Genomic DNA, 15,013 nt, shown 5'->3' on the forward strand with positions numbered 1-15,013 from the left:
GATTCTTTTGAAGTCTATAATTTTTCATCAAAGGTGCGACCGAGCATCACCAACTTCCCATACTTAGTGAAAATTACACAAAAAAAGCTTTTTTCCAATAAGCAGTCACATAATGTGTTTCGCACATTTAGTCTCTTTTGGTATCGTTTATAGGGGCCAAACCCTAATGTTAGTCTTCGAAAGTGCTTTTGGAACATATGCAAATCATAGAAAGCTAGTTTATTCGAATCATACGAACCACTTAGCATATACGTAGGATATTGAAACTTGAATGATTCTAGAATGATAGGAGAATGAAATTGTAGATTTAGTTTTTATATGTGATATTTATTGTAGTCTAATATTATGCAGTGATAACACACCCACAAAGAATATTGCAGCCAAAACCAGGGAGCACTGTGAAGACAAAAATAGACTCAATCTGTTCTGAGTGGTAATCCCCATACCTCTTCGTATGAATTTGCACCTTTTGTTTCTGGAATCCAGTACTTGATGAAAACAAAGGATACGGCACACATGAGGGTGAATATGAAGTAAACTCCCCCACCTATCCAGGAATTTTTTAAAATGGGAAACAAGAAGCCGACTATGAACGTGGCAAGCCAGTTCATGGTGGTTCCCCAACTCTGGGCCAGTGCCTTAGCCTTTGGTTGGGTAACTTCGCTGACAAGGAGGAATGGGATTGGTCCCAAACCGACTGCGAAAAAGGTAATGTAGGAAAACGTACCTACTATAGATAAGATTGAACTGCTGGAGATGATTGCAATGCCCATTATGATTGTCAGGAGCCCCATAACAGATACAGATGTTAATAATAGGGGTTTACGGCCCAATTTATCTGTGAGTGGTGCAGCACCAAACGTAACGACGACATTAACTACCGAGATGAGGCAGTTGATGAATATTGCATGTTTGGGAAATATTGCGACAAGCACCGAGACACCGTAGAAAATTATAGAATTTATACCGCAGAATTGTTGAAAAATCAAGATACCAGTTGCAACCACCTTAGAGTTATGGAATTCAGATGATTTCATGTAAGCTTCGAGGGAGACCGATGAGTCTCTTGAAGGGGTTATATCTTCATTGACATCACTATCGGTAGTATCCAAAAGAGTGTCATTTTCAACCGAGTTGTCACCTGGATTTCTCCATCTATGTACCTCGTTTCTGGATTGGACGTAATCGCCTCCTCTCAATTTTTGTAAAACAGTTGCAGCCCTACCACTAAATCCTTTATTCAACAACCACATTGGGGACTCGTCTACGTAGAGTGCAATAAGCAAAAAATTAGCAAGAGCAATGACGGCTCCCATTATCAATAGCAACCTCCAATTGTTATCATTACACCAGACCAATGCTAACAACTGAGTAAACAAGATTCCAATATTTACAGATACCTGGTTCATTGAACCCAAAAAGCCTCTATAATCAGAAGGAGCTATCTCATTGATAAATATTGGGGTCGTCACTAGAGCGGCGCCTGCGCCCAATCCTGCTATAAATCTTCCCAATAATAGCATATAATAACTGTTGCTTAATCCGTTTAGCATAGAACCAAGGAAATAGATACTGCAGTGTATCAATGACGTCTTTCTTCTTCCAAGCTTATCAGCAAACGATCCAATATAGAAGGATCCTATTAACCCACCAATGCTGAATATAGATGTTATTAAGCCTACATTTTCGGGACTCAATGGAATACACTTTGCAAAATTATGACTACCGAACCATGATTCTTCATAAGGGACTTTTCCTGGTTTGGAGGTTTGACAAGATATAATAGATTCCGGCGAATTCAATTCGGCCATATGATAACCGAATTGAAGTGAACCTAAACATATTATAGCAATTGTTGATATCAACCTACCTGTTAATTGAGGTTTCTGAGCGACAGGGGATGACATTTACCTATTTTTCCTATCCAATTGGTCTATGAAGTTTTGTCAACCAAAAGTTTACCTGATTACTTTATCTTATCGAATCCCTTTCGCGCTACATTCTGTTCGATCTCAATAATTAATACGAATTAAATTATTGTATATTATTCTATATACTATATTATGGGTAAGAAGTTCCCTATAATCATCATAGGAATACCAAATACATCTCTTTTCAACGTCCACATGCATCCTGTTCTTATCTTAACATCCTTCTTTGGTGTCAAGAGAGTACATTCTGTCATTGTAGCTCCCAAGAAATCACCAAATGCTATCTTCAGAAATAGCTGAAAATACTCTACGACAGACTTATCGTCAAGAAGTTCGACTATAAACTTTTTTGATTCCAATAAAAGTTCTTCTTTTTTCCAACCTGTCAATACGCAAAATTCGTTTCCTACGTATGCAATTTCGCCGGTCCTTCTCCAAACAATAGTTGGAGTTCCACTGACACGAATGAAATTATCGTATGTAAGTAAGGTCCTTTGAAAGCATTGCTCCATGAAAATTAAATCACTTTCTTTTAACGAATTTGTACAAGCAATAAATGAAGGACGATAAGCAGCTATTGATTCTGCCATTTTGACCAACATTTCCTTGGGGAACCTCTGACGTAAGTAAGCAATCAAGGAATGATATCCAGGGGTATATGAGAATGGTTTGGTGACATTTGCATATATTTCGTCCGGTTCCTTAAACGTCTCCTTTTTTTCGTGTAACTTTCTATCTTTGGTATATTCATTTGTTTCTGGGGTTATTCCTATAGCAAATGACAACAGCAGCTTGGAATTTCTTTCATGGTAAACAGATGGATCAGCTGCCTTCATATCTTCAATAGCTGTTATGACATCTGGATAAATTAATTCATGATCGGGACCGGTGGGGCCTAAGAAATACTGATTGATACTTACGTCACATTTGGGATATTTCGATGAATAGTAGTGTTTGTTGTTATTGGTGCCATTTTTAGATGTTAATTGTGAACTTTTGCTATTAAAAACAGTATCATTTGGAGAAGATGCATGAGATGAACCGGAGGTATAATTGATAGCTTTATTTTGGCCGAAGTTATTCAAACTACTGGGAGATGTCGCACTCCTTGAATCGTTACTGTTCGTGTTAGGTGCATTGTGAGGAAGTACTGAAGGCGATAAAATTGAATTTGGAGTTCCTTCTGCTGATGTGGTACCATTAACATTAACAAAATTGTCTTGAAGAATGCTAGAAAGCGTCGCATATTCTAAATCTGCTGCTGATGAAAGGAAATTTGTTCGTCTTGGCTTATTATACAGTGGTAACCCCTGTTGTTGCATATGCGGATTTATAGGTGGTTTCAGTAGATCCTGAGCGGAACTGACATTAGCATTTGGATCTTGATTTATTTGACCCGTATTAGATGGAAATAAATGACTATTGGGATACATTCCAAAAGCCCCGAAGGCCTGATTTATATCATTATTGGGATTGGTTGTGGTCATAGGTGTATCAAAGTCCGGCTGCAGACTCTCTTGAAAAGGACTATTTTGATAATTAACACTATCACCTTTACCTAGTTCGTAAGGCGGTGATTGCGATAACCCTTCAGGCCTACTTAATACATTTGGTGGTACATCAGCTAAATATTTCTTTCGTTTTCTGGGTGCATCTTGACAGCTACTTTCCAATCCTCTCTGTAAACAACGTTGACAGGGTCTATTGGTGTCACAAGTCATATGTGCCTTGTGACAATGATTACATGCTCTGTTGGTTTTTTTACGTCTCTAAATAGGTTAGTAAATTCACTCCTTTACCAAAATAGCCTCATCCTGAATGATTTGTGAGAACGATATTCTAAAAAACATACCACTTTCGTACTGTTACTAGATGCAACAGAATCTGAGTTGGACATCGGTTCATTTTTGATTTCACTCATTTTACCAATACATTTGAATCGAACGTCACTGATATGATTCGTTTTCTGGTTCTATATGGCCTCTATAGTAACATAAAGTGGTTTAGTTATTCTCACTCCGATACCGTTGTCTTATATACAGTACCGGCCGGTAGGCAAACCACTAGCTATTGACGTATTATATATACTCTATACCTTGGTTAATGGTTAATGAATAAGGATCAGGGAGTAATTTTGTAGATGATAGATGTATAATATCACTTTTGAAGAAAAGTAATTTCTAAATTTTGCAATCTTGATGTTTGTAATATTTGAGGATTTTTACAAAATTTAGTGCAACTTAGTTAAGTTAGATTAGTCAAAACCAGAACAGAACTTTTAGCTACATAAATGCACTTACAGAGATATATCTAAGTTATCCAGCACTAAAATTTACAGGGTTAAACTGATTGTTCAGTATGCTTGAGTATCAATGAAAAGCGACATTCTCATTCTCTCTTAGTTACTTTAAGACAAAACAAAGAGTACCCAGCTACATCAATGTTGAGGTCAGAGAAATCAGTTCGTTTGAATGTGTATATACGTATACATGACTTCAAATTGAGTGATATTATCACTTCCCTTAACTAATTATGTGTTCTGTTCTAATCAATTTCTCTTTTTCGCAGTCTATTCATCTTAATTAGTATGCGTCAATCAACACCCAAAATGCAGCAGCTTCCTACTAAATCCATACTACCAATCAATAATGAATAGTATTAGGAATAGATATGGCCATTTTATTCCTAAAACTGGATGGTAAAGGCACCGCTAATTGTTTTTAATGCCAATAGGCTGGACCACAATTCTGAAAGGAGCTGCAAAATTACATTCCAAAATATGAGTTCTACTGAAGAAGCGAATACCTCTTCATCCATAAGCATAACCAACCAGAGTGTGCCCTGAAGACCATGTTGCAGTGCGTTCTACTTTGCAGCAGATCAAATCATCTCTTTAGCTTAACCGAATTAAATAGTCACGTGACAATACTGACAATTTTCAGTCAGGATTCATCAGAGAATCATCAAGAATTTATACAAACCAGACGACGTTAAAACAATACAGAATGGCTGATTTTATCTCTAAGTTCAAGGCTTTGTCTTTGAAAGACATCTCAAAAGCTACCGACTCCCAATTTCCGCAATTATCCAACGAAGAAAAAGCATTAGCTTCTCAATTCGAAACTTTATCTACTAGATTCGACGAACCTGAGTCATTGACCTCATTAAATGAATCTTTAAAAAGCAAAACCTTTGTTGCTGGTAATGTTCCATCCAAAGCCGATTTGGTTGCTTTTGAAAAGGTTTTGCCATTGGCTTCAAAGTGGACATCTAACGATGAACTTGCTAAGAACAGACATATATTGAGATGGGCCGATTTAGTTCAGAACACTTTAGTTGATGTTCCAGAATCTGAAAAGTTGAAAATAGACTATGACGCTGCTATTCCAAGAGAAATCAAGGAAAAGAAGAAGCCAGCTGCTACTGGTGCTGCTGGTGCTGCTGGTGCTGCTGGTGCCGCAGCTGCTGAAGCAAAGCCAAAGGAAGCTTCTGCTGAAGATAAGAAGGGTGAACCATTATCAGAAGAAGCCAAGAAAGCTAAGGCTGAAGCTCAAAAGGCTAAGAAGGCAGCTAAGGCTAAAGCTAAGGCTGAAGCTAATGCCAAACAACAGGCTGCTACTGTTCCTCCAAATCCTGCTATGGTTGATTTCAGAGTTGGTTTCATCCAAAAGGCTGTCAAGCATCCAGATGCTGATGCTTTGTACATGTCTACCATTGACATGGGTGATGCAGAAGGCCCAAGAACTGTCTGTTCAGGATTGGTCAAATATATTCCTATCGAAGAAATGCAAGAAAGATATGTCGTTTGTATTGCTAACTTGAAACCAGTTACCATGAGAGGTGTTAAATCATGTGCTATGGTTTTATGTGCATCCAATGAAAACACTGTTGAATTTGTTAACCCACCAGCAGGTTCCAAGGCCGGTGATAAACTTTTCTTCGAAGATTTCAACGGTGAACCAGAAAAACAATTAAACCCAAAGAAGAAGATCTGGGAAGCAGTTCAAGCACACTTCTCGACTAATGACAAGTTTGAAGTTACTTATACCGAGGAAGGTAAAGAACCAAAGAGATTAGTGAATGCCAATGGTGAGTTATGTAAGAACTCAACTATTGTTAAGGCTGATGTTAAATGAGGTATTAACTATAGTATATTTAATCGAGCTACAAGTATACAACAACATATAGTATATTAATTGAAATACACCAAGAAATGTATTGTATTGCAAAATGACCCAATAATCATATTGCAATTGTAATAATTATGTAGCCCGCGCAACACATCGCTTTCGAAGCTTCATCGCAATCTATAATGAATTCCAAAGAAATAATTTAAACCAACCTAGTTAACTTATAAATATGAAGCTTCTTAGTCAATCCTTTGAAAAGGATAAAAGTGGATCTACCACATTAATTCCACAGGATAAAGAAGACTTATGGCAACTATACAACTTGATTCAAAAGGGTGATGAGATAAAGTTACCAACTCATAGAAACGTGAAAAAGACGACCAGTGGCGGTGGAGGAGGCAAAGACAAAGGGAAGGCAGATAGAAAGCTACTTACTTTGAAGATGTCAGTAGAAGATATTGAATATATGCCTTCTGATGAAGTAATGAGAATAAGAGGAAGAACCGTGGAACCTAATGAATTTGTCCCAATTCAAAGTTATCATACAGCTGAAGTGCAATTAGGCAAGCAATTCACACTTATTAAACCTGATTGGGATGAGATAAGTTATGGAATTATTGTAAGTGCCTGTTCAATCGAAGAAAAAGCTGAAGTTGGTGCAGTTATCATGGAAGAGGGAGTTGCACACTTATGCCTTGTTACAGACAACATGACTGTTTTGAGAAACAAAATAGAGAAGTCAATTCCACGTAAAAGAAGAGGAGAAGGAGGAGGTGGTAACATGATAAAGCCTTAGAAAAGTTTTTGGACATGGTACTGTCTACAATGCTCAGAAATTTTGATTTAACCAAGTTGAAGGCCATCATCTTGGCTTCCCCAGGATTTACTGCCAATGCATTATACCAGAAGATTATAAATCAAGCCACCCAAGAGGAAAACAAGTTGATTTTTCAAAATAAATCAAAATTTATGGTTGTCCACTCTTCAACTGGTTATCTTCAGGGTTTAGAGGAAGTATTGAAGGACCCATCAATTCAAAAACAATTAAGCAATACAAAATTTGCTAGGGAGGGAGCTATTTTTGAGGAATTTCAAAGAGTTCTCAATAACGATGACGATAGGGCTTGGTATGGTCCACTGGAAGCCGCAAAAGCGGTTGAACTAGGCGCCATTAAATACTTCATGATTACAGATACCCTTTTCAGAAGCGATGATATAGCCGTGAGAAAGCATTATATTAAATTAACGGAACAAGTTAAAAGCCAAGGTGGTGAAGTGTTAATATTTTCGAGTTTGCATGAATCTGGTGAACAACTAGACCAATTAACCGGTGTAGCAGTTTTACTTAATTACCCTGTTGCAGATCTTGATGAAGAAGAAGAGGAAGAATAATATGACAATTTAAACATTAGAATATTTATGTACTATAATACACTATTTACAACAAAGTTTCGTAGGTCAGAAGATCATATCAAGCTTCAAATAAGGTATCCTCTTTAGGCTGCATGCGAGGATTCACTATTCCAAGCGAATCCAAATACCAGATCCTTCCACCTCTAATCCATATTAACATGTCCTGAGAAAATCCTAAACTTAATCCCAACAAAGCACCTCTCTTGACGTATTTAATTGTTTGAACCCTACTTAATCGATGGTATAAACCATATACTCCACATGTTATCATAGCTGCGGCTGTCGTGTTTAATAAATCAATGGTATTTTGTCTTACATACGTGTCAAAGAAAGCCTCCAACCCAAAGAACCCTGTTACCGTGAGTGAAAGTTTGGTACCTTGCTTGAGGCCTTCTTTACACCCATTCATGATCATCACATAATTTTTCTTTTTATGATAAAAATACCAGCCACCTACTTTTCTTGGTAATCTATGCCCATTTTCAGTTAAATATCTTAAAGATGCTATTGAAACTCCGTCGTAAAACCCAGAAAGTGCCCCGATGATACCACCTACGATGGATACTGCTTGTAACCTATCTTTTGGATAGAGGTGGAACCTTTCATGAATCCTCATGTCAGAATTGATAGATTTTACTGAGGAACCATTATTTATAACTTCCTGTGATTCCATATTTCATCACTTTGAATGGTTGTACTCGCTCTAGCAGAGGTATGTAGCTAGAAGAATAGAGCGATTCATATTTAGACCTGTTTTATGAAAATTACACAAAGCAGTTTTACTTGACATAATCTACTGTAAGAGGTTTAGACTCAATTGGACAAGTATACAGCATTGTAGCATAAGAGGATCTTGAATACCTAATGGATTCGTCTTATTGATTAATCACAGGTAGATTAAATAGAGAAATAATTTTACGGAAACATAGTTGATTGGTATCACTAAATAAATAGTATAAACTAAATTTATAAATAGTCCAAATGGTGTTTACTGGTCCAATATGGACTTGACAAATTCAACATAATCGACGTTACCATCAGATGTAACGTTCACACCTTTTAATAATTCATCAACTTCCGAATCAGACAACTTTTCTCCAATAGAAGTTAAAATGTACCTTAATTCACCTACACCAATGTAACCAGTTTGCTCTTTGTCAAACACTTGAAATCCTTTGATATAATCCTCAGGTAATCCTAATGGCTTGAAACCATCTGGTCTTTCAATGATTTTTTGATAGGTGTCAAAGTCGAATTCGTCGGATTTAATTGAACCTTGTAATTCAGAAATTTCTGCTAATGTAGGATTTTGACCAACTGCTCTCAATAAGTCCCCTAAATGTTCAACTGGAATCTTTCCTGTTCCCTTCTTGTCAAAGAGGGCAAATGCATCTTTGTAAGTTTTGGTATTTTGTGACTAGACAAATTCACCGTTAGTAGATATTCTTTTATCGAATAGAAGATTCCATAATGCAATTATTTATGCATTGTTTATTCTAACACTATATCGAACATACCATAGTAGTAGATCTTGTTATACCGTAATATATTCTACTTGAAGAAGGCTATACTTTACTATCAACTAGCATAGATCGCATTCAAATCGAAAGGTAAACAATCATTGTCTTACATAAGCCGATATTACCCGGAATTTCTATATACTAAGATGAATCAGATTATGGAGTTGGTATCCTTTAGATAGTAGAGTTAGGAGATCACAGGCCATAGTTGGTGTCAAAACAGATAAAACTAGACTGTCGTTATAGTCAGCTTTTGAATCAAAAAATTCGCCTTGGATACGTAAAAGAAGTTGGGAAGCTCATTACGCGTTAACTACTTTTGATTTGTTATATACAAGTAGTATAAGAGAGGTTTAACGTATAACGTAAAAGTATGAGTGAACTTGGGGTTGTGGGGAATTTCAGCGACTATATAAACGATACGGACAACCACATACCTAAGAAAAGACGTTTAAATTGGGATGATGAAAAATTTAAGCCTGGATTCATACTAAGAGTTAAAGTGAAGAACTTCACTACATATTCGTATGCAGAGTTTAATTTGTCGCCGACCTTGAATATGATCATAGGGCCAAATGGGACCGGAAAGAGTACATTAGTTGCTGCTATATGCTTAGGATTAGGAGGAAAAATCGATCTCATCAAGAGAAAAACCATGAAATCAATGATTAAGACAGGCCAACAAGAAAGTATCATTGAAATTACGTTGAAAGATAGTGAGCCCGATCTGTATTTAGTGATACAAAGGAAATTCACTGAAAAAGAGTCTTCATGGGAGTTGAACGGAGTAGTTTCGGATGAAAAGCTGATAAGAAAAATCTGTAAGAAGTTTAATATTCAATTAGACAATCTTTGCCATTTTTTGCCACAAGAGAGAGTGGCAGAATTTGCGGGCTTATCGCCTGAATTGCTACTTCTTGAAACTCAAAGAACGGTTGGGTCGGGCCACCTTTTGGCAATGCATGAGGATTTGATCGCAAAGGATAATATGCGTGAAAGCTTGAAGACAGACATTGCATCAATTGAAGAAAGATTAATAAAATTAACCGAAGAGAAAGACAGATTACAGGAAGAGGCTAGACGATTTGAAGAATATCAGGAAAAGACACAAGATTTGATAAACCATAAAATGTTGATTCCTTATGCCCAGCTCCAAGATTTAAAAGAGCGTCAGAAGCATATCAAGAAAGAGAGAGATCTTGCAAAGAAAAAGTTGGAAAATTTTAAATCTAATACTAGGCCAATTGAAATACAGCTACAACAAGCACAACAAGAATATGAAGTACAAGATGCAAAGTTTCAAGAATCAAAATCAGCTTACCAAGAATTAATAGCAAGCTATGACAATAGGAAAGAAGAAATAAGTAAAAACTTAGACACTATTGCGGGCCTTAAAATGACAAAGACTACATTGTCGAATAAAAATGAAATGAAGAGGGTTGAGTTGGACAAATTACGACAGGAAAAAGAAGAATTATTATTGAAATTAAATAATATGCCTCAAGTAGATGAGAATGAGTTACTAAGGAATAAAAATCTCAGAGATGAGAAGCACGAGGAAATTAATGATTTAAAATCTGATGTTGATAATGCTCAAGATAAAGCAGATTCTTTGATTAGTCAACTCAATAAATTAAAGAAAAATATACAGGAGGAACAAAAAAGATCTAGCTCGAATGATAAAATTGTTGTCTTAGAAAGTAACGGGAGATACCGCAGTGATCTCTTAGATAATGCTTACGGTGCACATATGTATTTAAGGGAGCAAGCCGAAATTAAGGATCTCTATTTCGAAGCTCCTGTCGTCTCTTGTGAAATTGTTAATAAAAAATATGCTAAGTTCGCTGAAAAGGTTATTGACAATAACACATTACTTGCATTGACTATACCAACTCAAGAAGTTTATGATAAAGTTTCACAAGTTCTCTTTTCTAAATACAATGCTCCGTTAAGAATTACACAAGAAGTTGCTAGCACGAACCATATGAGCAAAGATGAATTAAACTCATATGGGTTCGAGGGTTTTTTGTCTGATTATATCTCCGGGCCAAAAGCCGTTTTAAATATGTTGAATGTGATTTCAAAAGTTCACCTTATTCCTGTGAGTAGTAAGCCTTTATCAGATCAACAGTTTGAGAAATTGTTACAACCAGATGGTAGAGGTAGAATCCCCTTTATGAGATTCGTGGCTGGGGATAGTTTATTTACAGTTTCAAGGTCCAGGTATGGATCTAAACAATATTTGTATACTACTGAGCAGGTCCAAGAAGCACGTCTTTTTGGTTCTACTGGCTTAACTCAAGAGGTTAAAAAACAACTACAGGACAATATTGAAAGGATGATAAAGGAGCACAAAACATTACGAGCAGAATTAGATAGACTCCAGAACAACTCAGAGCCTATTAAACTGAAACACCTATCTGTTATCAAAGAATTTAATGTAATAAAAGCTGAGGTTGACAGATTACAGAATCTCAAGAAAGGAAAAGCGAAGCTAGAGACGTATATACTGCAGAAGGATGAAAGAATTAAGAAGATGGAGCGAGATGCACAGAAAGATTATACTGAAAAGATAAAGGTGATCGAGAAAAAAGTCAAAGAAAAATACGATAACTATGCAACGGCTACATCAGAACTCTCGAATATGATAAAAAAAATAACATTTTCTTCCATTAAACTAGATCAAGATGAATTTTTGTTACTTCAAACACAAAATAGGATAGTCACAGCAGAACAGTTGAAGAGCAAACTTATGCAATATAAAGAGTCCTTAGAAAAGTCTTACGAGGAAGCGAAACAAAAATATAATGAAATAAAGAAGAGTGATGCAGCACAAAAAATCAGGGAACAGAATGCATCCTATACAGATGAACAACGAGAAGTTTTGTCTCATTTAGCTGGGATGTATATGGATAATAATACTTTGACGGAAAAAAATATAAGAGAGAAGATTCAACTCCTTGAAGATGAAAGAGCCTTGATGTCGACAGCGGATCAAAGTTCCATCGAGACGTTAAAAAGTAAACTACACGAGATTGAAGTTTCTGAAAGAGAATTGCCAAACTTAAGAAATAAGAAGGAGCAGCTTGATGAGAGAATTGACAAAATCTATGAACAATGGGAACCAGAATTGTCAGATTTGGTATTGAAAATTTCAAAGGCATTTCAAAAAAAGTTCACTACTGTTGCAAGTGATGGTCAAGTTGAATTAGCAAAAGAGAAGAGATTTAAGGATTGGAAGCTACAAATTCTTGTCAAATTTAGGGAAAATTCAGACCTAAAAGTATTGGACCACCAATCTCAATCAGGAGGAGAGAGAGCAGTTTCTACTATATTTTTCATCATGTCATTACAAGGTTTAACAGATGCTCCATTCAGGATAGTGGATGAGATTAATCAGGGTATGGATCCAAGAAATGAAAAAATGGCCCATAAATATTTGGTTCATACTGCTTGTCAGAATAATAAATCTCAATATTTTTTAGTAACCCCAAAATTGTTAACAGGATTATATTATCATCCAGATATGGTTGTACATTGTATTTATACTGGACCTCTCATTGATGCTGTTGAGAAAGACTCTGATAAGCCAGACTTTATGGATTTGACGAGAAGTGCATTAGTTACGGTTACGTAATTTATATTTATCTTATTTAATTTTGTACAAGAGTTATAAGTATTTTATGGCATTCTGAAGCCTAGAGTGATATTCGCTGTCACCGATTACTTCAATTAATAAAGGTATAGTTAAGCCAGGTATTCCTCCGGATACTGCAAATCTAACCGCTTGAAATACATCTTTTTTCTTTATTCCTGGTATTTGGTGCAATACCGTATCAACGTTGCTACTAAAAGAGTGTCCCTTAGGAAGATCTGTTAAAATTTGCAAAATTTCCTTTGATTGTACAGGTATGTTACTTTGATCCAATTTCGAATGATCTATACCTTTAAATAAATACGAGTGCATCTGTCCAAGCTCATTTAGGGAATTAAGATTTGAACCAATTACTTTTAAGACATTTTTCAAGTATTGTTTATCATGAGAGGTTTTGGTGGATTGCTGAAATTCAGGATAGTATTCTTCCACAAGTTCATCAAGCATTTGAGGATCTTTGAGCTTGTTTGTTAAGTGGTTTTTATTAAAGAAATGTAATTTCGAATCGCTGACCTTTGCATTACCTTTAGTTAGGTAGTCCAAAGAAAATTTTTCAATCAAATCTTTTAGGGTCATCACTTCACTTGTACTTACACCAGAAACCAATCTAGGTGGGGACCAACCGAATAATGCACAAAAGTTTACAACAGCCTCAGGTAAAATACCTTTCTTTTTCATACTCAAGATTCCTATGTCACCCGATCTTTTTGATAACTTTTTATCTTCTAATGAGGTAAGTAATGGTATATGTATAAATTTTGGTGGTTCCCAACCGAAAGCTCTATAGAGGGCAATATGTTTTGGAGTTGCAGGAAGCCATTCTTCACCTCGTATAACATGCGTAATTTTCATTAAATGATCATCCACAACGTTAGCTAAATGATATGTAGGCAATCCGTCCGACTTCATAATGATAAAGTCATCATAACGGCGATCAGAATTATTATATTGAGGCTGTAGATTTAATTGTCCATGAATTAAATCGGTAAATGGTTCGTATTTATCAGGTGCCTTGAATCTAATAACACGTTCCATGTTTTCTGTTTCCTTCTTATCATGATAACATTTCCTATCATAGGTTACAGTTGTAGGAGGCTTTAATTGACTTGCCGTTTCCCGCAAAGTATTTAACCTATCTTTTGAACAGTAACAATAATAAGCATCACCAGATTTTAATAAAATATCAACATACTTTTGATATATAGCCATTCTATCTGATTGCCTGTAAGGTCCGTACTCACCTCCCTCATTTGGTCCTTCGTCTATGTTTATTCCACACCATTTCAAAGTATTGTAAATATTTGATTCTGCATCATCAATTAATCTCTTTTGATCTGTATCTTCCAAACGCAATAAGAATTGACCTCCAGTATTTTTGGCTAATAAATAATTATACAATGCCGTCCTTAATGATCCCAAATGTAAGTAGCCGGTAGGGGAGGGTGCAAACCTGGTTCTAGCTGGGGAAGTTGGATGAATGGATTCCTTTTTCTTTGAATCCCCTAGGCGTGGATTTGTTGATTTGCTCTTCTTGAAACTAAATTTCTTCGTTGATAAACATCGCCTAAATTCAACAGATCTTGACAATCTTAAACATATCATACTAATAATCAGTATCGTTTAAATGAAATGTTGGAAGAACAATATCATAAATCAGTTGAAAAATTATTGTGACGAGCCCTGTACATATGATAGTGAAATTTTTTAAGAGTCAATTTATCATCAGAAAGATAATATTTTTCACTTTCTTCTACAAGCTGTGACTGACAGAAAGAGAACGATTCCAATCATCATGGAAACCGTTTCATATATACGCTCAACAGCAGCTGCTCCTGAAGTAAGTACTTCTCATGCAGATGCAGCCAAACTTCAGATACTCAAATCAATTAAGACTAAATTTTATATGCATAAATCTTTCGATATTCAATCAGACATGGAATTCATGCCTCATATTCCATCAGAGATGGCTAATGATAGAAACTATAAGAAGCCAAACAATGCATTTTCTTTCAATCAACTCGCATCACCTATTCATTCTCATAATATTATATATGATGGAAGACACACAGGTGAATATTATCCTAATTCGGTAGCTAATGGCATGTCCAATCAACACTACAATGTTAATGATACTCCAAAATCGAGGATGGCATACTTAAATCAGTCGTCTCCAAAGCGTACATCCCCATCACCTCATTCCAATACTGGCACCAAAAGTTTACGCAGAAAAGTTACAAGCAACCCCAAGAGCTTTATTCCTTCGAACGGTATGCATTCAGCAAGCCCTAAGCAATATCTCGAACATAATGATTACTACTATAACAATTAGAAGGTGTTTGTCTTGTCATCATTCTACGAGCCATT

The 15,013-nt window shown here is 36.0% G+C and overlaps 9 protein-coding genes across 9 annotated transcripts; 5 read left to right on the forward strand and 4 right to left on the reverse strand.

The window, feature by feature from the left end:
* Nucleotides 1-416: 416 nt before the first annotated feature.
* On the reverse strand, nucleotides 417-1,907 carry HGT18 (Hgt18p; the record flags this gene model as incomplete). Its single annotated transcript, XM_015611519.1, has 1 exon — nucleotides 417-1,907. One exon carries the CDS (start codon nucleotides 1,905-1,907, stop codon nucleotides 417-419), a length of 1,491 nt encoding a protein of 496 aa, XP_015467646.1.
* A 149-nt stretch (nucleotides 1,908-2,056) lies between these two features.
* ZCF11 (Zcf11p) lies at nucleotides 2,057-3,852 on the reverse strand (the record flags this gene model as incomplete). Its single annotated transcript, XM_015611520.1, has 2 exons — nucleotides 2,057-3,700; nucleotides 3,784-3,852. The coding sequence occupies 2 exons, from the start codon at nucleotides 3,850-3,852 to the stop codon at nucleotides 2,057-2,059; spliced, it is 1,713 nt and encodes a 570-aa protein (XP_015467647.1).
* A 1,084-nt stretch (nucleotides 3,853-4,936) lies between these two features.
* On the forward strand, nucleotides 4,937-6,067 carry ARC1 (Arc1p; the record flags this gene model as incomplete). The annotated part of the gene is made up of 1 exon (XM_015611521.1): nucleotides 4,937-6,067. One exon carries the CDS (start codon nucleotides 4,937-4,939, stop codon nucleotides 6,065-6,067), a length of 1,131 nt encoding a protein of 376 aa, XP_015467648.1.
* A 223-nt stretch (nucleotides 6,068-6,290) lies between these two features.
* AC631_02692 (uncharacterized protein) lies at nucleotides 6,291-6,857 on the forward strand (the record flags this gene model as incomplete). The annotated part of the gene is made up of 1 exon (XM_015611522.1): nucleotides 6,291-6,857. The coding sequence occupies one exon, from the start codon at nucleotides 6,291-6,293 to the stop codon at nucleotides 6,855-6,857; it is 567 nt and encodes a 188-aa protein (XP_015467649.1).
* Nucleotides 6,858-6,886: 29 nt separating this feature from the next.
* On the forward strand, nucleotides 6,887-7,453 carry AC631_02693 (uncharacterized protein; the record flags this gene model as incomplete). The annotated part of the gene is made up of 1 exon (XM_015611523.1): nucleotides 6,887-7,453. The coding sequence occupies one exon, from the start codon at nucleotides 6,887-6,889 to the stop codon at nucleotides 7,451-7,453; it is 567 nt and encodes a 188-aa protein (XP_015467650.1).
* Nucleotides 7,454-7,532: 79 nt separating this feature from the next.
* AC631_02694 (uncharacterized protein) lies at nucleotides 7,533-8,147 on the reverse strand (the record flags this gene model as incomplete). The annotated part of the gene is made up of 1 exon (XM_015611524.1): nucleotides 7,533-8,147. One exon carries the CDS (start codon nucleotides 8,145-8,147, stop codon nucleotides 7,533-7,535), a length of 615 nt encoding a protein of 204 aa, XP_015467651.1.
* Nucleotides 8,148-9,367: 1,220 nt separating this feature from the next.
* Nucleotides 9,368-12,631, forward strand: SMC5 (DNA repair ATPase; the record flags this gene model as incomplete). Its single annotated transcript, XM_015611525.1, has 1 exon — nucleotides 9,368-12,631. The coding sequence occupies one exon, from the start codon at nucleotides 9,368-9,370 to the stop codon at nucleotides 12,629-12,631; it is 3,264 nt and encodes a 1,087-aa protein (XP_015467652.1).
* A 33-nt stretch (nucleotides 12,632-12,664) lies between these two features.
* AC631_02696 (glutamate--tRNA ligase) lies at nucleotides 12,665-14,251 on the reverse strand (the record flags this gene model as incomplete). Its single annotated transcript, XM_015611526.1, has 1 exon — nucleotides 12,665-14,251. The coding sequence occupies one exon, from the start codon at nucleotides 14,249-14,251 to the stop codon at nucleotides 12,665-12,667; it is 1,587 nt and encodes a 528-aa protein (XP_015467653.1).
* Nucleotides 14,252-14,441: 190 nt separating this feature from the next.
* Nucleotides 14,442-14,978, forward strand: AC631_02697 (uncharacterized protein; the record flags this gene model as incomplete). The annotated part of the gene is made up of 1 exon (XM_015611527.1): nucleotides 14,442-14,978. The coding sequence occupies one exon, from the start codon at nucleotides 14,442-14,444 to the stop codon at nucleotides 14,976-14,978; it is 537 nt and encodes a 178-aa protein (XP_015467654.1).
* Nucleotides 14,979-15,013: the final 35 nt, after the last annotated feature.

The sequence above is a fragment of the Debaryomyces fabryi genome (genome assembly GCF_001447935.2).
Source record: "Debaryomyces fabryi strain CBS 789 chromosome Unknown contig00050, whole genome shotgun sequence".
Classification (NCBI taxonomy): domain Eukaryota; kingdom Fungi; phylum Ascomycota; class Pichiomycetes; order Serinales; family Debaryomycetaceae; genus Debaryomyces; species Debaryomyces fabryi.